Raw genomic sequence first — 23,699 nt, 5'->3', positions numbered from 1 at the left:
CACGAGCCATTCAATTTGTACTTATGTAGCAGCGTGACGACTTTGCTTGCAACGTATACACATACACACGTGTACGCGGAAACACAGTCATTACCGCGTATATTAAACACAATTTTTATCGAGCTCGAGTGCCTCGCTGATTAAAGGTTCTCTCTGTTCAACGACGACTGCACGCAGAAGTAGAGAATTTATTCGGCCTCCAGGGGGGTGAGAGAGAGAGAGAGAGAGAGAGACTTTGCTAGATATATACTCGGGACCAGAAAAGCGAGAACGCTTGCTCTCTCGACGAGTCTCGTGGCCTCGATCTATAATTTGAGTGAGCCCCCGGTGAGGAGGTACATACGTGAGCTTCAGCCAGGCGCGCACGTATATTGACGTGGAAATAAAATAGAACGACGAGGAGAGCGAGCGCGAGGGCTTACACAAACGCTCCCTCCACGACTTCCCTGCATGCGAAAACCAACTCGATACGTTATTTTATTTTTTACTTCTACGTCATTTGACGAGTGCAACACTTCCTTGCGCGCGCACACACGCGCGTCACGGCGACATCGTAACTAGACTGAGTGCGCGATTAAGTATAGCTCGAGTTGGTTTTCAAACGTCGCGCCAACGTCGATTCCTACGTTTATTTGAGAAAGTTGCTCGTTTGGAAAATATCGAAATAAAATGCTAGCATTCGAATGCACTCGAGCGCGTCAATGCGAATTCGAAAACGGCAAGAGGTTGCCAAGAATTCCATAATAATGGAAAGCTGCGAAGTTACTGCGATTCATCGCGAAATATACAATATTAAGCTCACTGAATGTTAGAAAGTGCATGTAACACTATTCACGTTGTTCAGTCATTGTGCGCGAGATTACACGGCGCGCGACGCTCGTTTTGCAAAACATCGGCGAAGAGTCGCGCAGACTTTGTCGGGCAGAAATAAGCTGATATTTTGTGCCGCGGGCAAATAAATGTTATCAAAGCGGGCGAAAGACACCAATCTTTTGCCTCAAACGTACACGTAAGAGCAAAGTCAAAGACACACGCGCGCACACGTACGTAAGATAGAAACTTAATAAGAAGGAAAAGACGGGGCGCGGAATAAAGCAAGAGACGTGAGAGCCATGAAAAGAGGCGCACTTACAAATTACGCCGAATAGAATTCGAATGAAGCGGCAGGGCTGCGCGACGTCGACCGCCCGGCAATTTGCGCCGCCACGCCGCTTGGATTAAGTCGCGTCAAAGACCGTCATTTTGTCTCCTTTCGCCACGAATTATCGTGAAATTAGAAAGAGAAAAGCGCATTGACTAGCCAATTTCTCTTTGCGTCTAAGAAGATTAAACGTATATGCAAATAAGGTCGCGTTCGATCAATGCACCCGAAGCAGGCTCCAACGTCTTTGGCGCGTGCTATCTTTACAATGTCTATATATTCCACGAGAAAGTTGATACTTCTTTTTTCTATCGCCGAGAGATAAGCCGCCCCCCTTTCCTTTCTCTAATCTTCAATCAATACTGACGCGTACGCGATGCAGCTTACACGAGACGTTTGATTCCCCGTCGGAAGACCTCCGGCGCGCGACGAGCGCGCTCACTATTATGTCCTCGCGGCGAAACTCTCTGGAGAACGGAATGAGCCCAACGACAATGCGCGCGGTCAAAGCTCGGGTTAATTAAGCCTACGGCTCATTTTTCCTCCTCTCGCTTGTCGCGATTCGCGAACGACTCGGATTTTTGTCGGAATCCGGCTGTGTGCCATGTGCGTTTCAATAATGCACGTGCGACATGAAAATAGTTCGTTGCGGGTGCATACGGCGCGGGCTTCCCACCAATTCTCAAGAGAGAGATCAAACTCTTAATGAAAACATGAAACTTTGCGAAGTACTACTCGTTTGCTTCATTAGCGTTCATCGCAAATGCTCGCAATGGATATATAGACAAAAAACCAGCTAACGGCACGCGGTCGTTTAGCCATTTCGTGAATTTCCATTTTTCGTCGATTAAGAGAAAGGAGGCAAGGAGGCAGGTCGAGAGCCCACTGCCATCGTTTGTTCTCCGTGACTTTTTCTCTCTCTCTCTCTCTCTCTCTCACTCTCGCGGTTGGCCCATTAGGCGGCAGAGACAAGTCGTGAGCCAAGTTCGGAAGCAGGAAGTCCTCGCGCTTGCAATTGTAAAATTCGTCACGAAATCGCGAAACGATAGAGCGCGATGACCGTTTTAGGGTAATTAGGCTTTATGTGCGTTAGTATATACGTATAGAAGCGGAGGACGAACGCAGTGCGATAGAGAAGGCAAAACCCGATCGCGCAAGCGGGGATTTCGCTAATTGGAATTAACAGGCTTTGAAGGGAATCGAAATTGATTTAGGCACTGATTGCCGTCGCTTGGCGCCCAACACGATTTTACGTGCCATCTGTTTTGTCTGCCTCGCTCTACCTCGCTCGTACTTTGTTAAATCATGGATACAATATTTTCAAATTACTTTCACTGTGCACGACAATTTAATCAGTGTTATTGCTATACGACTACTTTGTACAACAATCGATAAGTTGCCCGTTTACATGCTGGCTTTTTCTTTGTGATCGAGTCAATGAAGAAATTTAACGAGTAGATTGAGACTTTGCTTTTACGTAATTATGTTTTGGTGAAAACGAGTTGATTCTTGCGTGATATAAGCATACGGCAAAAAAAAAACTGCTTCAAATTTATTTTAATTATCGTATTATTAAGTACGAATCGTTTGGAAAATTCATCGTCGCTATTTAAAGCAAAGATATTAGTTTTAATCATGAAACGGACAATGAATTTAAGTGTGGTTAATTATGTTCGTCAAAATCATTAAAAAAAATTTTTTTTACGAGTGTATTAAAATGCATATCTTTATTTAATATGACAGAAATGCAAATTTAACATAAAAAGAAAGGCATGACTTCGGCGATATATTTCCAATTTCATTCGCCGAATTAAATGAATTACCTGTTTTTAGTCTCGTAGTACTTGTTCTCGTAATCGCTACTACAAGCGCTTTGACAAAAAAAACAGTCAGTAAGTAGTAATACTAAGTTTTTATCTTAAATACATTCTGACACGAAACATGACTGATTTTTGTTATAATAATGAAGAATACTGCCGTGTTTTGATGCATTCTTACCTTGCCGTATTCTAATTAATGTAATCATATTTTTGGTAAATACAAAAGACCAATTGAACCAGGAGCTTGGATTGAGATCATCGGGGTAACTTCGTTCGGATATTCGTTAAATTAATCAAAATAAATAAATTCAATCATGTGTACTGGTTAATAACATTTTAGTGTTAAAGATACAGAAGAGAAGCAATTGCTAAATTTATTAAGATATAAGTTTTCTGCCTACTTACAGAATCCTTAATATAATTCTATCAAACAGAAAATACTCTGAGAGAGACGTGATACTAAAAATACGAGGGTTATCGGAGGCGTGAATTCTTTTCAATAGAAAGCTTGTCTTCTCACCCAATAACAACGTTGCCGACAGGATCGAAACTTCATTAAGAAAACAATATTTTCGTGGTGTTGGCGTGGCGCGAATATGAAAAGCGCCAATCATTCGTCTCCAATAAGAGAGCAAGGAACAGAAGCAAAAAGAAAAAAAATGCCAACTCCCCTTCTTCTTCGTGAAAGTTTTGGCAGGAAGTTCGCTCCCTACGAGCACGTTCGACGACTGCGTGTGAAAGAGAAGTGGAGAGGCACGTTTAATCTGCCTAAACGCTATGGGAAATCCGCGGTTCGCGTGGCCAGAGATGATGATCTCAGCGAAAATCGAGGAATCCTAATTGCACCAGAGCAGTTTTTTTTCTTCTTCCTTACTCACGCTGCCTTATTCAAACTTTGCTAATTGTTCCGAGCGTACGTTAAAAATTTTCACTATGCGCTAAAATAAAGTTTATTAAAAAATTGCACGTTGCTGTTCTTGACATAATTAAAATTAAAAAAAAAACGCTTTTTCTCTTCCGAGTGGCTGTGTTTTTCTCTCCCGGAAACACACACGCATATATAATTTCAAAGAGTCGCGCACTTAAATTTAAAGCAAGTTACATTGGGAACATCGCCGAGCGTAACGAGCGACCCTCTCTCTCTCTGTTTCTCTTTCAGCTTGCGTATATATGTACGTATGCCGTTATATGCTCAAAGGGTTTACGCTTAGGCAACGCTGTTTCCCTTTTGCCGAAGAAGGGACGCCGTGCCAGTAGCATATATCAACGAAAATACTCGGAGAGAGATAATATATATTTCGTGGTTTGCGTAAGCCAGAGAAGAAAAAAAAAACAAACTTAACGTTTCTCCCGAAAATTACATTTTTCGGGAATGGAAATGTTTAATTTATCATCGACCTAGATTCAGAGAATTCTGTATCAACATATACGATACGGTTGATTAACGGGTCAAGCTCCAGAATGAAAATATACGAGGGAAAGCAGATTGCCAATTTCACAAATAAAAACGTCGTGAACCGGTGATGTATCACTGCCGATTTAGCATAGGCTTGTGCGGAGGATCTCAATTAGAATTATTCCACGCCCGTGTTCGTGATATTAAACCAAGTTTTGAATAATCTGATCGTTTGAAACAATTCCAGGAATCGAATTTCGTGCGTATAAGGAAAAAATATACCGAAGAGTCTCAGGCGGAATGTCTCGAGAAAAATAAACGCTGGCGTATGTTGTGGAGAAGGGTTTAATAGCCGGTAGCTAGAGCCACTTGTAATCTCGGAAGGAAAGAAAAATTGGCGCGCAACTTCTAATCCTTGGACTGTAGTTGAACGACCTGCCGTCAAATGCGAGCGACCCTCTTTAACGCACAGCATCGGATCGCGCGCGCTCATGTCAGAGCGCAGAAGGGAGGAGGAAAATTCCGCGCTCATTTAAATGAACAGCTACGCGCACGCACGGAAAGATATACAAAGTGCGATATTAATGAACGAAAGGTGGGGCGGAAGCGACCGGCTAACCCAGCGGCGATACACTCGGTGTTGGAGGCGGGCGAGCTTTTAAAGGAGATGTGCGCAAAGCCCTGGCGTCTCTGATTTTCCAGCTGCAACTCTCGCGGTTACAGAGCAATGCCGAGCTTGCCATTGAGCGATCGAACGTTACATGCCGGTGTATTATGCAAAACTGCGAAGAGAGAAGGTGCTTCCATCATGCTAGAGTAGCCGCGGGACCAGAACTTTCACTCTTCAGTGGCCGGCTGCGAGAGAGAGATTGCAATCAATGTTTTTCTTTCAGCAAGATCTTTTTACACATCGCCACGGCTACTACTGAATTACGTCAGTGGTTTGATTGCTTGTTAAAAAAAAAAGCCTTTTGTCCAGACTGGAGTAAATCTTGGTTAAAAAAAAGTAATAAAAGTTTTTTTTCGGTCCTTCGCGTTGTCCGCGAGAGGATTGATTGGAACTCTAATTGGACATATATGTATAGCGTGTGATGTGGTGTGTTGATTTTGTCAATTTTTTTTTTTTTTTTCAAACCGCCCGGTTTTGCCAGAAAGAACGAAGAAAAAAAAATGTTTGATTGGCGCGCTACAACAACGTGAAACCTGGCGTGGACAGTTATCGACGTGTTACTTTTATCACCGACCGCGTCTATTTACATTGGTTATCCCAGCGGAAATATATAGATTTTTTTGTTTACAAGGCGTCTTCTCTATTTATACGAAGATAAGATTAGAACGGATAACGGCTGAGCGGACACTTTCCTTTTATTTTTTTCAAAGCCTTACAGGCGATACATATTCGTTTGCAAGCGTGTAGGGTATATCGATTTTTCAAGGTGCCGCGCGCGACTGGATAATTCAATTGATCACGTCGGGGCGCTAGAATCGAGTCTTATTGGATTAAACGCTCTCCGAGGGCAGTGCACGAGAGTAGATGCTTCAAGATGTTTATGTCATATGTCGTTTGATTTCAGTGTTATACTTACCCACTCTTCGAAAGGGAAATAGTATCGGAGGGTGGATAAATTGGCTTACCTGCAACAAAATCAAAATTATTCGATTATCGCTTGATCAGAAATTCCTCGATTTGGCTGGATACGCAAATAGCAGATCGACGTTGACTGGAACGAAACAACCGCGACCACAAGAGAGAGAGAGAGAGACACTAGACGTCGCCTCTCTGCTCGAGCTGCACATTTATTAAAAATTGACCGTTCGATTGCTCTCTCGGTCGCGACGATCTTTTAACCGTTGCGAGCCGAGCTATTTTCAACTTATGGAAATTGCAAAGCGAGAGATATACATCGCCAGACGGGGAAAAGCCTGTAAGAGAGTCACGGACAAGTGTCTTCGAGAGTTCATGGCACCTGTCTGAGATTTCCCGCCGACTTTTTCTTATTCTCTCTCTTGAGGGAGACTTTTTGTTTCCACTCTCCGTCGTCTTGTTTCAAGAGCCTTTTCTCCCCCCGCCCCCCCCCCCCCCCTCTCTCGCCGTCCTTTTTATTTTACCAAGCGAAGCACTGCCGGAATTTTTTTCTTCTAAGTTTGTTTCTGCGTCTCTCTTTCTCTCTCACTCTGCGCGCGCGCATTTCTTAAATATTTTCACTGGCAGATCATTTCGAGGAAAGATACGAGGCATTCCAAATTTCATACTTTACTTCTTCGTTCATCAAAAGCTTTCGAGTAAGTGATTGAACGGTTTTGGTACACTGCTTGCATTATTTAAAAAATAGGACGCTGTGTCTTTCTGGATTTTCCGCAAGAATTATTCTCTCCGAATGTAACTTTAAAATAACCGATTGATAATTAATTCAAGTAACAAAACAATTTACTTGTAGTTTCCCGAAAACCGCTAAATTAATTTAGTTGAATTAATATTTGATATTGCCGGATTATTTTTACTGGAAATGCCATTCGACGGAAATCGATCAAAATTGAATAAATTGAAATAATCAGTCCACGCACATCAGCTATAAAAATATTCAAATCAATATTCGCTGAGATTTACGCGTAAAATAATCAAACGCAAACGTCCGTCGAAAATTCGAACTCGTTAAAAGTATTCGCCCTTTAATCCTAAATCCAGCTTGTACACTCCTGGTTTTACGTGAGCCTTGATCGCTCATCAATCCCCGTCCGCATTTCACCTCTCCTTCGCAATTTCATTTTCCATTCCACTCGCACTCGTGTACGCACGTCGCGCCTCTAGCACTTTTTCTCAAATCTACTCCGGTTGTCTCGACGTTACTGCGCGTTCCATAAGATTTATAAAGGCGCGACGACGACGACGACGACGACGACGCCGCCGGAGCTCGCTCGCGCATATTACGGCCCTCTTTAGTCTCCCTCATTTCTGACTCTCGTCTCGCGGCGGCAGAGCTCTTTATCGCACTTTCTTGTTTTCACGCCTGCTCGTTTGCCGTCGTCTGGGGCTTCTTTTGTTCACCTGCTCTAGAAAAGAAAAAAAGACGGGGTAAACAAACTTTCTCGTGGTTTCGCTTTTCGTTGTTGTTTCTGTGACACAATTTTTCTTCGTTTCCGGCTTTACGATCATTTATAATCAATTTCATCATTACCATTCAAGACCTTTCATAGTACGGTTTAAACAGCGGAATGTAAAATTTTTCGCTAAGGTAAACTCATGTTCATTGCAATCTTTTATCAAATTACAGAATATATATATATTTCAGTATTCCTTTTATTTTGCGCACTATTAACAAGACATCGTTCAATCGATTTTTACATTTAGTATTACGAATTTCCCTCGTTATTCGACTTTCCATGCTACCACTGTTTTTTTTCCGTCGGTCAATTTCTATTTATCTACATATTTTTGTTTTCGAGACTTGCCTATAAGATTTGGTGGAAAGGAAACATCAGTATTTTTAGATTAATTCTTGGATAAAATGATGAAAAATATACACGCTGCGACAAATGCCACGATAGTTGGATACCGGACTTGACACGCAGACCAATAATATAACTTGCGGCCTAAATTAGCCTCTCGTTTATATTGCTCACTTGACTTATTACTATTGACTTGTACAGTGCGACCTATCAGTCATTTTCGTTATTTTCTCAGTCTAATACGGTCGGGTCTCTCCCTTTTCCGGCCACCTCGATGCTGCATACGAGAAAGGCCGTCCGTCATTGGCAAAGCAAGACCGAGGTGTCAACCGATAAAAAATAACAGTGCACGGGGAAGCGAATAAAATTGAAATTCAGGCGAGCATACCGGTCGGAGCGCTCGTTTGTTTTTTTTTTTTCTCAACCAGTAAGAGGGGCGCCCTGAATTTCCTCGGCCAATCAGAGACGCGCGCCGGTCATGGCGCCCGTACAAGTCGCTCTTCCTCTTCCGTCCGCAGCCAGCGAAATCAGGCCGGCCCCGGGAAATCGTACTCTCGGCCAGGGCACCCGGAAAAATAAGATTTCGCGTGCGCAAATCTTTTCGGCGGTCTCTGCTGAGCCGTGCGCAAAGTCTAGAACGTGAATACCTTTTGCCGTTTAATACACGCGGTACTGGTTTACTCAATGGCTCAATGTAACAATAAAGAGCTTGCAGATGGTAATCAAGCCGATCGTAATCAGCTGTAATCCTTTTCGCGAAGTTGCTTAATCTATAATTGTTTTGTAAGTAGTTTGTATCAGCCAGCGGTAGCAGTAGCTCTGTCAAGTTTAAATTAGCAACAAGAAACTCGCGAAAATTAGCTCTCCCAAAGAAATTCCTTATCTAATTCCCGAAGTCTAATAATTCCGAGGAGAACTGCACGGAAAGTAGGTAGCCGTCATTAGCGAGCGCGGAGTAGCAGCATCAAACAGAAAGTTTTTGATAACGAGTATACTACTACCACTACTACATCACTTTCGCATAGTTTTCCAAATTGTAGTTCCATACTCGTGCATATAAACCCTCCGTGAGATACGCGCACACAAAACAGCTGCAGTATACAGAAGGAGAAAAGAAACGCAATAGAATTTCAATGCCTGCAACGAGGAGAGTGACTTGCAACTTTTTTTCTTATTTTCTCCCTTCGCGCTATATACACCGACACGACAATGCTCTTAATTTCGCCACGGAAACACAGCAAGGTATATATACACACAGCCAACTGCAGGATTATCTCGTCTCTCTGCCTTCGGGAGAAGAAGAGAAGAACGACGACGAGTCGTGTCGCGGGGGCCGTTAATTAATCGAGTCACGAGCTGCACGATGGAAAATTAGCGAGTCAAAAAGTAGTGCGCAGAGATCGGCGTATAGGCGATACGCCATAGAGCGTTGTCGTCATGCCGATGCCGCGGCTCCTAATTGAATGTTTCGAGGGCGAAGCGCGTGCCTCGAGCGATCGATTTTCACATTCGGCTCCATAACGTTGCGACGACGCGTACTCTTTTGTTGGCACCGTAAATTCTGTCCGCTGCAGATCGCCAATTATCGCGGGCAGAATAGCAGATCGCCCGTGAAATGGGATTTCACTTGTGTCCGGTGCCCGCCGCGACATAAATCAAGCGAGCTAAATAATTTCTATTCATTATTTAATCGTCGGCATATTGGCGCGCTGGCGATACGCGCGCTCGCGATAACGGATAATTATGTGCACGATCCGGCTCATTACCATGCGCGAGCAAACAAATTTTCGACTGCGGCGCGGACAATGGGCCCCCGCGCGAAAAACGACGGTCTGCCCGCGGCGAATAAATCGATGCGCGCGCGCGATCGATGGCAGCGCTCTCATATACCCGCGGCGACAATGCGTCGAGAGGACACTCGAGGAGTCTCCGCGTCGCGCTGACGAGGCGTCAAAATTATCCTTGGGTGCCTTGCATTGTTCCCGCGTGCGAGCTGCGCGGCTTTTGTTTCCTTTCCACGCTCGCGGCTCCGCTCGTTTATCGCTCGAGACTCGTGCTTCGAGCTCGATTATTTTAGCCGAGTGGCTTTCCATGGGCAACAGTAAGATGGTTCGATTGTTAAAGGTTACGCGCGTCGTTACACGACGAACGATCCAACTTTCCGAGAAGGAAAAATCGAGCCATCGATTTAATGACGTTCGCGAACGGGAGCGATTAGTAATTCAAATTTTTCACGAGCAAACAGAGCGAAGTGTTTGCCGAGAAAAGGCAGTTGGTCAAAGAAATTTTATGCAAAATTCGCACCATTACACACTCGCACTGCGCGTACGCTCTATTCTTTATTTTCCCAGCGTAAATTTATGTGGCATCATTAGCATCTCGCAGCCTCAAATTAACGCCGCGAGCGCAAATATTTCAGAGGTAGCTCGCTTCGCATCGAAAAAAAAGGCGCAAAACAAAAGGATTGAAGGAAGAATGAAAAAAAAGGTAAACGTAGGCCATGTGAAATGTTTGCAGGGTGACCGTCGGAAATTCCATCCGGTTTCATTCTCGTCGCGGATCTATATACTTTGAATGCCAACCGTTACAACCAAACTCGCGCCATTCTGGCTTCTCTTTTTGGCCAACCACGTTTTCTCAGCTCTCTCGATTGTACTCATACTCTCTCTAAAGAGAGAAACGAGATGAGCGAGATTTTATCGGAAAATTATGCAGCTCGCGCGAGAAGGATGGAAATGGTCTCTGTTTTTTTCTATTTTTCTTTCGTTCTCGCGTGCACTTTTTCCACCGAGCAACAACGGAGATCTCGTTATATTTAGATGCGACATGAGAAGAGTTTTCCGTGTTTGCCTGAATGCACTATGACAGCTGGCAAGAATAGAGGATCAACGCTAATATTTACTGGCGAAATTGGAAAATACTTTTTAGCTGTATCGTTAATAATAATCACAATGTTCGCAGTTTCACTCACGTTTCGCTGCCAGTTTTCGTACGACTCAGTAAAAGCATTTACGGCCAGGCCTTAAACTTCTTAATTCGTAAATCTCGCTGTGAATTGGTTGTTAAAGGTACTCACAATTTTTATTGACTGCTAAGTTTTTTCTAACACTACTCTGTTTCAAACGAGAGAAATTGAATAAAAATAAATACTCAAACAAAGAATTCGTCAATTTTGGCAATTCCATTGATAGTTAAGCTTCGCGGTACACGCATACAATTTTCTCTCTTTTCTTCATTCGGGACAACGTACACGCTATGCTGTCCGAATGAAAGGAAGAAGAGGCCGCGAAAAAAAAAAAATATCGCTGACAGTCGGACAATAGCAAAAGAAGCGTAATTCCATTTGGCGCCATTCCCACTACTATCTCCCTCTCTCTCTCTCTCTCTCTCTCTCTCTCTCTCTCTCTCTCTCTCTCTCTCTCTCTCTGCTGACCCAAAATCATCCTCTAAAAGCCAGAGCACAGCAGCCACTATGCACTGCGGCTGATTGCGATCTCTCGCGAGTCTCGATATTTCTCAATAAACGTGACATGCTGAAATATTTCAAACTCCATATAATACCTGTCAGCGATCTATCGATTCTCTCTTTCCCTCTCTTTCCTTTCGTAAGTGATCGTTCCTATCTCCCGCTATACGAGGACTTTACCGCGAAACGTTTAATTGAAATTGCGCATTTCCCGCGGCAAGTGTGTGTGTGTGTGTGTGTGTGTGTGTATAAAACTCCGCCGGATGTATCGTGGAAAAGACACGTGATCTACCGACTGTCGTCTTTTACTAACTCATCGGAAAATTGATGCCAAGAGGGAAAACACAAACCTTCTGACGGCATTTTTCGTTTCTTTGCTCTCCGAGTGATGTTGACTATTTTTACTCTTTCTTGAGGCTGATTGCTAGGTAGCTATAATTGCATAGTCTATTATTTCATTATCGCTTATTACGAACAATTTTATATATCTATTGAATAACTATTTTCTTGGAATTCAAGCGACAGCTTGCATTTTAGGAGAAAGGTATTATTTCTAATATCTTGCCTTTTTCTCATTTGCATAATGTAAATTTTCAATCGATGGAGCACCTCTACGAAACTTTTTAACCGATCGCAGATTATCGCACACGCACAAAAATGTAACGAATATTTCTGTGCAAAACCTTGATTGACAAATAACAAACTGTCCAATCAAAAAATACAAACTCACTGGCACAAAGAAATTCAATACTCCCCGGCGAAAAAAAAAACTTGTTTGAATTACCATTTTTTTTTAATATACTATAGCGTAACCTATATTCTCCAGAGTACATAGAGTATATGGTATGGAAACCACAACGCTGAAAGCCCCCGACGAAAAAAAAAAAAGAAATTGACATATTTTTTTTTTCAGCGTAAAAAAAATCAACGTATAACCCATGCACGCGCCCCTCCTCTCGATACGTATCGCACACCGAGATTTTATCAATATACGGCGTATGTGCGTACACGTGCGAGTACAACCAAAAAGTTCTCTTTAGCCTCAATGAGTCATCGGGATTTAATCGATATACAATGCAACTCATTCTCAATATACATTTGATATCCATTATTATCGTCTCTCGTTGCGTATGCGTACGTGTTCGATATGGAGGCACACGCACCATTTGCCGATAGATGCGATTAGACGCAAATCACTGTACCTTATATGATTGTTGACTGGCGAGAGAGCTATTTACTGTGACAATGTTGATGCATAGGATTCGGGGATATAATTGATAAGCGGCTCTAATGTGTTATCGCTTCCATATCTTCATTCGTTTCCTGTGAAATTATACTTCTATAATTACTTTGATTGATGAAAAAACCATACATCATTCATCGAATAAAATAAAGGAAAATGAAAATTATACCACATTATCCGACCACGCGGCGAAAAAAATTGAACGTATATTCGCAAACGGAAGCAATCTTTACCAAACAATTAGCGTTTGAATCGTGTATCGCGTTCATGTACGCGCGGTAACCGAGAAACAACTCGAATGGAAAATGCACGCTTCCGATCGTTTCCTCAATAAAATGCTTTTAATAATCCGGCGCGTGTGCGAACGGAAAAGCGCGCGGCGAGCGGAAAGAGAGAGAGAGAGAGAGAGAGAGAGAGAGAGAGAGAGAGAGAGAGATGGACAGGCGAAAGCCAGAGCAAAGAAGTGAAGCAGATGCGAAACGAGGGAGAGAAAAAGGGCTGACTCGCGCTTCATCGATTCTAACGATATCGCGAGCGACCGGTCCGCCTCTCTTATGTGCATTATGAACTATGATATGTTGATACGAGCCGGCGAAGGTTCGTGCGTAGGTTTTACGAGAGGATTGAAGTCAATTGTGACGCTAAAGAGGCTTGGATTCGGCTAATACGCCTGTAGGCGATCGATCCCAGTGATAAAATAAATTACGATGGATTTTCGCCAGATCACGATTGACCGGTCGATAGCAGCACTTTGCTTTGTCGCGCGGTTCCGTTTCAGATTTTACGTAACGCGCCGCCTTCCGTCGATACACGTCAACCGTGTATTGGTAAATGCGTCTGGCGGGCGCAGCTCGTTCTATTCATTTTCAGATTGAATGGCGAAAATATTGAGTGTATTTGGTAATACTGCAACTATTAGCTGACATCGATACGTCTTTTCGATGCCTTTTACAGGCTACATACCGTTAATAGAAAAAAAGTACTATGCAATAGACACGAAGTAACTATTTAATTGATTTGTAAACAAGGTGGCATTTAGCATGTAAATCGCACGGTAACAATCGCGCAATAAAACAAGCAGAAGCGCGGCAATGCAAATCCCCGGCAAGTAATAAAACAGTATAAATGCAGCGATCGCTCGGGGAAGATATACTCGTGGAGGGGCACTTTAATCGGCGCGTTCTGGAATTGATTGAAATCGGTGGGTAATGAACGCCGCGACGCACTAAATCACTGCTGCGCGGCCGGTCGTCGGTTTGTTTTGCCACGACTCGATTCCGGTTTCCTAAGACGAGTTTCTGTATGAGCTTTCAACGCGCCGGAAAGGAAGATTTATATACGTCGCTCACTCCAGAACGTTGGTTTTTGCTGCGCAATGGTTTATGTATCAATATCCAATTGGCGCCGAACGAGATGTATATGTAATTATTTGTAAGTTTCCAGGGTCCATTGGCATTATCGCAAATCATAGAGCGATCGAACATTTATTCGATCACGTTTATGTCCGCGTGCGCAGACTTTTGACTGAACTGGTGCATTAAATCTGGCATGCGCACACTCAGCTCGCGTGATGTTTGTTTTCCATCTTGGAGTTTCGAGTTATCATCCTGTTTCTCATCTGCAATTACATCAATCCACGCACCAGTTTTCCACCTACATTTTTCATTTGGTTGATTGCAAGTTATTGTTTTTGCCGTACGGTCGTCTGCATATATAACAATCGACGCCACATTCCAATAACTAGCCTTACTTATTACGCGCGAATGAGCAAATAACGAACAGTGAATGACTGCATTTTTTTTTCTCGGTGTGTAAAATTCGATTCCGCAACACTTCGAGTCAAACATCTCGCAAAAACATCAGATCTACACGAGTAAAATATCTTCCTCAAAGATCACGCCGCAGTTTTTCAACGGATGCAGCCTCGTCGGACTGGTCCCATAATAAACATCAGCCGCGGTATTTACTCTCCTTCGAAAATGCAAAAGAAATCGCGTCGGCATACGTACATGAATCCCACACTCGAAACTTAATAAGCCGCGCATTCGACACGGACGTGCCTGCGTTTTTCTTTCTATCATACGCTTTTTGCGAGTATATTTCGATCGGCCGTTAACGAATCCGCGAAGAATAACAAAAAGAAGAAAGATATTTCTCTCTTTCAGCACGACGATTCAGCTCTTCTTTTTGCCGATATATAATAATACCGCCGAGACTGCGGCGCGCCACGAAAGAGAAAGAGGGAGAGAAAGAGAGCCGTTCATATGATGAAAATGGAATCGGGTGAAAAAGCGCATTCGCGGATATCGCTGACGTTGGCTTAATTGACATTGAAATGCACTGGATTTCGCTGGATCACTGGATTTTTAAATGCTAATGAGCCTATCTTTATTTCGCTCGCTGTGTTCATGGAAATTGCACATTGAAATGTTATCGTTGTTTCGATATAGCACAGCTTTATTTTTCTGCTCTTGGACACCATTTGACATTTGAATGTTATAAAGATGTGTCTCTAAATTTATTTTAAAAGATATCTGAATTTCATCATCATATGTCATGAGGTTATCGGCTCTTTTCTCCAACTTTCAATTTGACTTTTCAAAGATTAAAGTTTTTGAGTGACTGACACATCAGATTTCTAATCACTTTACACTATTTCATTCTTTTTTCCTTTTTTTTAGTAGTAACGTAATCCTCATCTACGCCTAAAAAGAATGCCTCAAAATTTTATATAATCCAACGATTATCTGTTTTCTCATTTCTGTGTCCATTTTTGAGAAACTCACAAGTTTAAAAGCATCGACATTGAATTAACCATTTAGTTCCAAAAATATATTGAAAAATCTAAAGTGCACGTAGCCCATGGTTAAGGCGTGAAAGATTTGAGGGAATAATGATAGTAGGTCAGCGACCTCTACGCTACAAGGTTGAAATATCAAAGTATGACGAGATTCAACAAACATTGTAGCGCACGTACTTTCCAGTGAGTACAAGCAAACTGTCGTCGTCATTACGGCGATAAAGTAAGAACAACTAAGAAACGTATTTCCTTGGAAACTAGGTAATCAGCCGTACATAGAGCGCAGCAGCGATTAGAATGTTTATTCTGTCAATATCCGTCAAGGATTACTCAGCGACGACGAGAGATACTGGAGCAAAACAATGACCTGGGTAACATGATACATATTACATATCTTTTACAGTAAAACAAAGTCGAAGGTGCGTGCCACGATAGCGGCCTATTAACGCATCATCGTAATACCTCGCAGCGTAATAGGGACTGCATAATCGCTACAATTATACACCTTTTACCAGCTCTATAAATAGCCTCGCTCTCTCACGCGTACGTGTGCGGTGCATTTATAGTGCCAACGAACCTTTTTCAGTTCAATAAACCTGGAACGTTCTTGTAAACCGTCAATAAAAACGAGAAATTTCGTCAAATAACTCGCTCTCGCCGGGGATCCCCTCCCCCACAAAAAAAACTCACCACTTGCTGTAGCTGGTTGCTGTTTTAACTCGTCGACTGCTCGCACTTTTGCTTCACACTTTTGCACTTCTATTACTGTGAAGTTTCGCTTGAATAATGCGTCTTTTTCTGTGCTTACGAGGATGGAGGAACGACAATCGAACTTACGATGGGTAGTTTTTTACTTGTCTCTCTTAAAGATCTGAGAATTCCAGGATGGCTTGCGCAACTGGATTTTTAATTGATCGTTCGCGAACTGAACGTCCAAAAAATCAGCATTACCATGTATCGAGTGGCCCGTTGAGACTCATGGCGGATGGTAAAGGAAACGTTTAGACAACTGTCGAAACCATATCGTAAAGATAAGTGTGATCGCCGTTGATATTTTGTCGTTTAGGGTGGGAAAGATGAAGCGAGCGTCTTGGCGTGATGAGTCGCGCGGCGCTACTGGAGGTGTGAGTGTCTGTTCGCGGGAGGTAAATGCTCGGGCGATGTGCGCCGGCATACTCGCGCAGGCACTAGCAACCCCTCCCCACCAACCCTTTAGTCTCGAACTGCAGGAGCGTATGTACGATATGCTACCCTCTTCTCTTTTGCACGCAGGGGAGGATAATATAGAACACTCAGTCAACTTCTTCACAGTTTGTTTGGTGTACTCTTTTACCTTTTGCAAATGTGATTGCACCGCAGTCGTGTTGAAGTTTTTGACCAGGTGTTAACTAAATTTATACATTATTTTGTTCCGTTCATTTTATTTTGTCGTTTATGACAAAAAATCTTTGTAATTCATCATTTCTGTTCACACATAATGCAACGGTGTTACAGGTACTCTATATTATTGTTAATATAAGTAATGAAATGCCAGTGTAAATAGAAAAAGTAATCTAGTTAATTTGTGTATTGTGCAATTAAATTTATCTTGCAAGGCAATTTTTTCAATTTTTTCAAATCGATTTTACTATATTCCAAGTGTTTAAAATTAAAAATGTCTAACTATTCCACTTTCGATATTCAAATATGAATATATCTCACTTAATTTTTGGTGGTATTTTTATTTTTGTAACAAAAATATTTGAATTATTTTCATGACTGCACTGGTAAGTTATTCACGTATTTATCTGCCTAAACTAAAAGTATTTGGTATCTTAGCTCCCTCATAAGTTTAATGAAGAAAAAAAAATAAATTTCTACTTCCAACAACAAAGTCAAAGACTACAATCTTTTATCTTATGCTATTGGACGTTCTTTTGTCTCCTTGAATTTACTTTTTATTTGCCCTCTCGTTACTTTCTTCATTTTAACTGGACTAGGAAAGGCAAAAAGAAATGAGGAACAGGCGGGTGAGAGAAGGAAAAATGAACTCCAATCCCTGGAGATGTGCCGAACACAGTCGGAATATCCTTTAGGTTTTTTAGATTTTCCTTTCCTTATTTTTACATTTTTCCCATGTTCATATCTTTTCCAAGAACTTATTTTCCTATTCAGTTATTTCAATTTTGGCACTATTATGCTTGTAATAATTTAAGTACATGAATAATTTGAATGTAATTGCTCAAGTCTCACTGAATTTTCATCGATTTTAGTCATGTTAATTGACAATACGAAATTCCAATGAAAATGGAAAAAACACAAACGTCAGTATGAAGTGAATCGTTACGAAATAATATTCATGTATTTTACAAAATACATTTACTCAATTAAATGTATTATTTATCTGGAGTAAAAAAAGAATCTATTAATTGATTAATCTATTAACAGCAATCTATTAATTGAAAAAATCGAAAAAGTGACATCGAAAAGAAGTATATTAAATACTTTAAAATCCAAATTGTGAGTTTAGCTTTTAACCGGTTTAGAACCTTCATCATCTAGAGACACTTACAGGACTTCCTTTTTTACCTCGATTTTTTTTTCTCCTGTTCCCTCTCGACTTTTCCTCGCGTGCTTTTATCATTCCCCTCCTATCTACTTTTGCGTGGTTTCCCTCATACGACGATCCTCTCTTTTTTTACCCCTTCGTGCGACGCAATTTTCGGTTTACCTGCCTACAGCATCGCGGCATTAAATCGAAAGAGAAGCACCTTGAAATTGGCGCGCTCGCGCGTTGTAATCTAGCGAATTTCGTGAAAGGTAAATTACGTCACTAACAGACCGTTAAATCCTGTAATAGGCTCTTCAAAAGCCGTTTTGGTATTTTCAAGCTAATGGATTATATTTTTGAGAAAATTAAAATGTAGGAAGTCGGGAAATATTTAAATGTATCGACGACTTTTTGTAATCGGATATTATCGAAAAGCTGTACGTATCGAGGATTATTGACTTTGGCTTGTGGTAAAGGAATTAAAAATTTCATCTTTGTTGAATCGATAATTTTATTTTATTATTAACTCTGCGAATTGTATTGAAATTCTTGTTTTTCGTTTATAAATAACTATTAACTTAAAAAAAAAAATTTTTTACAATCAAAAAACCATTTAAACTGAAAAGTTTGCAATTCTCTTCTTGCATGGAAATTTTACGTCCAGCATGGGTGAAAGGAAAAATATGCTGAATAATAATGGCGTTCAGGACAATTTGTTGGTTTTAAGCTCTCCAGATTTTTGGGGAGGCAAGATAGCGAATCATTATATACAATACTCTTGAGAATGAACTTTTGAAACACCTGAAAAGGGAAAAAATATAGAAAACCAATAAATCTCACGTGCAACAACTCTGGTTAATTCCATTTATAGTGTGGCGTGTAAAAATCATAATATCTATTGTGAAGCTAGAAAAATATTCTTTCCTAATTGCGTTACATGCGTCTAACGAATTGTATAATAAAATTATATAAAGCACGTTAATTTCTACTGTTTGCCCTAAGAAAAGAAAAAAAATCAATACTCCAATGCACTTTCTACTGTAGCAAAAGTGAAATATTATAACGTACGCGTCTACATCGCGTATAGCGCTAAAAAGAGCATTGTACAGAACGGATGCAAGATTCCAATTTAAATTACCGCGTTGGCGCGACTTAACATGCCTCGTATTAATAAGTGTATGTATGCTCGTAAACACTTTTCGCTCGCGATTGCAGCTATAGAGTTTGAATATAAATAACACGGAGCGCACGTGCGCGAAATATTCGTCGCTCGTTTGAGGTCGGCCACACGGTAATGCAATCCGAGTGCAATTCGTCGGAGAGCTGCTCTCCATCTGTCTGTAGTAAGGGAAATGCATACGTACAACTAGCCGCCGACGCCAACTTGGAGAGGGATGAGGTGTACGTATAGTGGAACGCGGAAAGGACATGCCGAGGGCAAGCAACGGAAATGTGGTGTATGCGAGTGTGCTCGGAATATTACTGAAATAAATGCGACTGTTAACGGTGCACTTATGCGATTCACTGCACCGCGCTGAGGGAATTGGTTATTTTGATGAATATTAACCTTATAACTTAGCGATACAGTTGGATAGTTTGTTGCTGAATTTCAATGCGGTTCCCTCTGTCCGAAGTACTTTTCGAATTCGAATTGTTTGGGGAACGAATTCAAGTCTAGTTTAAACTCTATCGCATACATTTTTTATATTGAACGTTGCCGCGTTATAATATTGTATAGTCAATAAAGCCGAGCTCATAACTTGCTTAGTCTGTTTATAACTCCTGTGTGATAAAAAGAGTAGGTGATTCTGAGATGGATAATGTAATGATAAAATATGGATACTGAAAAAAAGTGCAATTTAATTAATGTATGATACATTTTCTAGTAAAATATCTTTGACCCAGACAAAGTAATGCAATTACCGGTCTACCGTGCTCATACACATTAAATATTGTCTGATAAGCAATAAATGACACTTCTGGCTGTCGGGGGTATGACAAAGATATCGTACTCAATTAAACAATTCCGTTTCGAGCGTGTAGCGAAAGATTCTTTCGTCTGACCGCTCACTCCAATTAATTGATCTTGGAGTGGCTTTGGACTTAATCACTGCATGACAGCGTGCAGACATCGTCGCTCTCTTTCCGAAACAATTGTTAAACAAAGCTATACCCTCTCGCAGCAGTAGGATCCAGCAGATTTCCATTCAAAAATTCAGATGCATCAGATCTCCCTGTCGCGCGCGCGCGCGCATGCAATGCATAATAGAAGCCGACATGTCGTTTCCCGGCGAAAACCGAAAAGAGGGCAGCAGCAGTAGTGGCAGCAGCAGCAGAGTTGCAGCATTTGGAGACGAGATGCAGTCCGCGTTTATGTATTTGCAGAGCGAGCGGGCCAAGCAGCCAGCGGTAGTGGCGAGTGTTTGCCGGTTGAATATTTGTGTTGGTTGGCCAACTGGGTTGCCGCTGGTGCGTCGCATGAGCGCACTTGCATTATGCATACGGAAAAGCGAAAAAGAGCGCGCTAAGGGAAAGCGCGCGAAAGGTGGTGGCTTGCGCGGCCTTGAGCGCTTGCATTATGCACTGGCCTCTAGCAACTCTACTCGAGAGGGAAACGTTCGAGTGCGCGCGTGCGGGTGCATGTGTGTTTGCTCTCTCTCTCTCTCTCTCTCTCTCTCTCTCTCTCTCTCTTTCTCTCGCGTAATTACGGCAAGGGGGAGTCGGAGCTCGGCGGAGCAGCAGTCGCGTGACACCCGCCTCCCGCACGCGAATTATTTGTTTGTTTTATTAATAATGCAACGGATATATACGTTTCACGAAACTCTGCAGTTTAAAGGGTGTATGTGCACACGCGGCGCTTTTGACTGCCACTGGTTTGCTCGCTTGCTTTGCGGTTTTTCCACATCTGACTGCTACTCTTTAGTTTCAATGGAGAATGGGGGAACCTTGAAAATTACTTTGTGTCGCTGCTTTATGGGAATGCTGCGCGAGCATTTTACCACATGACCGATGTATGAATTCATTGAGTGCTGGCTTCCGTTTGAGTGGCGTGAGTTATTTAGCAGGACAATTATTAGTTACTCCAAAGAAAACGAGTCGTTATTCTCTGCTACAGTAAAGCTTCAAATTAGCGAGACGTGGACGGTCATTTGTGGCACAAACGCAAAATGCCATGAAATGTTATTTATCAACGACAAAAGCAAACAACAATGAAAATCTCGAATGTCGTTGCTCTGCTAACGTTTGCTCTGCTAAAATGTTCGAATGCTTATCCATTCGTAAAACTTGATTGAAAATAAATATAATGACGAAATCCGTGATTGCTTGCAATGAAGAAACCGCCCATCCTGCAATTGCTACCAGCGTGTAGAAGACCTAATCAATTTTTCGCACTATGATTGTATGCCGTCTCTTTTGCCAACGACGACGGATGCGATAACGTAAAAAAAGGAAGTGCGAATGATTATATAAAAAAAATGAAGCCACGCGCATCTCCAAGTATTCAAGGAAAGGAAAAAAGAAACGAATTCAACGATAGCAGTCTGCAACAAGCAATTAAACTATCCACAGCACCCGCGAAGAAAAAAAGAAAGAAGGAAACGGGTCTAATAATTTCGCGTAAGTATCTAATTACATTAATAACATTATTAAACTCTAATAACCTTCATAATTCTACTCTTCCACGTGGCTTAAATTAACCGCTTTATTACCAGTTCGCGATATATCCGCCGTATTTTATAATGCGCGTATTCCAATAAACACGAGCATTAACGTTCTCTCTCTTGCGCGCCACGCACGCTTGAACTTTCTCTCGTGGCACGAGAGGGAAATATTACAAATGAACCGACGCGTCGCATCTTTAACGCTGCGGTTTACCGGCTTTTTCGACGAGCGCTTGCCGATTATTTTCACGTGTAATCGCCAGATTAAGAATGTCATTTTTTCAAGTTTTCCAGTTTTGCAAAAAGGAGAGTTGCAAAACACCTTTCCTACGTACATTATTAAAGTTAGAGCTGGAAGCCAATGCTCAATTACCATCGCAACTCAATTGCAACATTTATTTCGCAGTTACAGAAAGTTACTTTCATGATGACGAGGTTAAACCAAATGTTGATCTTGCTGGTAGTATTCTTCGCAAAGGCGGAAATGAGGAAGCTTGGAAAACATAATTTCACAAGTGAATGGATGGTTGCTGTGAAAGACTCGCTGCATCCGCCTCTGGTCACGGAAATGAAAGATCTTTTGGTGTACGTGTCATTTCCCTCTGACTTCTCAATAAGACTGGAAACTTCGAAAATCATAAACAAACCGTGCCAAGTGCCGTCGCGAGTGATGAGAGAACACGGAGGTAGAAACATCACGCCGATATACGCGGAGACATTGGGAAACGGCAAAGTCATTGTGTCGCTGATGGGATCGAAGAAAAGAGGCAATCACACGAATATCTGGCTGTACGTAATCGACCCAGTGAACTGCACCTACGGCGTCGACAAATTCAAACTTGATCCACCGAGAACTTTGTCCAGAGATGTCATGACCATCGTTCCTTACTACGACACTTTTGATATTTTTTTGAAAAGCGATATACACTGCGAGATTGGTAGTATATGCACTCTGAGTTACGACGATAAGCCAACGTTGATCGAGTCGAGAAGATCGGTCATTCCGTACGAGGATGAAGGATGGGATATTACGTCTATGAACGCTTTCGATCCGAACGAGGGTGAGTTTATTCCAATTCTGTTGAGCTCACTGGTGTGTGGATCGGCTAAATTGTTTTGTTTTCAGGCTACTTTTACATAGTAATGATGTCACAGACGAACACGACAGTACTAAAACGGCTGGACACGAATTTCAGCATTTTGCAAAAAGCCGAACTGAACCAGTCAGGTAGCGTAGCGTACTGGTACGACGAAGACGGCAGCGCAAGCCTGTGCTTTGGAGTGTCAGATCAGGAAATCGAATGTCTATTACTCGACTCAGACATGAAGATCAAGGCGGAAACGACGCTGTTCTACGACATGTATGTCTCGTACTATTCGATATTCCGTCTGAGAAGTGGCGACGCCATTGTTCTGACTATCCTAAGTACTGATCCCGAGTCGGCTTCGGATTCCGCCACGTACGTGCAGTTGATCGATGTCAAAGCCAAAGCTACCGCCAGCCAACCCATCAAGTTTCAGGAATACATTTGTGAAAACGTCTTCGAGATGAATACTTTCGAATTGAAGGACAGATTGGTTTGTGCCAGCACCGTTTGCAGGAGTGTCGTCAATACTAAATGCATCGCGCCGGAGGACGAGCGAGAATTCTAGGAGTCCCGACTTTGTAACATATTTTTAAATAAACTTTTATTTCGGACGACCGCGACCCAATTGTTTCTAAGCAGGCCAGCGTCGAGATTAATTCCGCAGCGCGCACATACGCAAAAAACAATGAGTTAGCTTATCTAAAATGAGAGGGAGGTAGATTGCAATTTCGTGAAATACACGCGGTGTACAGCGAAACTGCAGCTAAATTGGCCGATAATATCTCGAGAACGATGCATTATCCTGGGCAATCTCGTGTGCTCTGTTTGTCACGATGGACTTTTTAATTCGGCGAACGTTTGTTTTTTCTTTCCTTACGTATTACGTACGAGGGCGCGCGCGCGCGCTCGAGATATGGCCGTTTAAGCGCGCAAGTTTGCGCGTAACCGAGCCGGTGGCATCGTTCCAGCCGCGGAGCTTCGCATGGACAAACATTTTCAGGGAGCCGAAAGGCTATACGAAATGGATGTTTGGCAAGTTAGCGCGGGGGGGGGGGGGGGAGAGGGCAATACGTTTTTGCATATTATTACGCCGAGGGGAGAAAGAG

The 23,699-nt window shown here is 42.2% G+C and overlaps 2 protein-coding genes across 3 annotated transcripts in view; one reads left to right on the top strand and one right to left on the bottom strand.

The window, feature by feature from the left end:
- The window catches only part of LOC131669017 (MOXD1 homolog 2), a 158,256-nt gene extending 141,858 nt beyond the window's left edge, over positions 1 to 16,398 (bottom strand). For both annotated transcript variants that reach the window (XM_058943570.1, XM_058943569.1), the window contains exon 1: positions 16,004 to 16,398. The gene's annotated coding sequence lies outside the window, so the exon portion shown is untranslated. The remainder of the gene's footprint in view (positions 1 to 16,003) is intronic.
- A 5,025-nt stretch (positions 16,399 to 21,423) lies between these two features.
- Positions 21,424 to 23,158, top strand: LOC131669051 (uncharacterized). The gene is made up of 3 exons (XM_058943623.1): positions 21,424 to 21,461; positions 21,918 to 22,566; positions 22,632 to 23,158. The coding sequence occupies exons 2-3, from the start codon at positions 21,930 to 21,932 to the stop codon at positions 23,156 to 23,158; spliced, it is 1,164 nt and encodes a 387-aa protein (XP_058799606.1). The 5' UTR covers positions 21,424 to 21,461; positions 21,918 to 21,929.
- Positions 23,159 to 23,699: the final 541 nt, after the last annotated feature.

This window comes from Phymastichus coffea, unplaced genomic scaffold (genome assembly GCF_024137745.1).
Source record: "Phymastichus coffea isolate CEN01 unplaced genomic scaffold, Cenicafe_Pcof_1.1 PCOF00086, whole genome shotgun sequence".
NCBI classification, from domain to species: domain Eukaryota; kingdom Metazoa; phylum Arthropoda; class Insecta; order Hymenoptera; family Eulophidae; genus Phymastichus; species Phymastichus coffea.
This window is presented reverse-complemented; position numbering and strand designations above follow the sequence as displayed.

Excerpts from the sequence above, each read along its gene's own strand:
- LOC131669051 (XM_058943623.1), top strand. The coding sequence starts at position 21,930 with ATGATGACGAGGTTAAACCAAATGTTGATCTTGCTGGTAGTATTCTTC. Across the intron at positions 22,567-22,631 it reads CGCTTTCGATCCGAACGAGG|GCTACTTTTACATAGTAATG; the intron begins GTGAGTTTATTC and ends TTTTGTTTTCAG.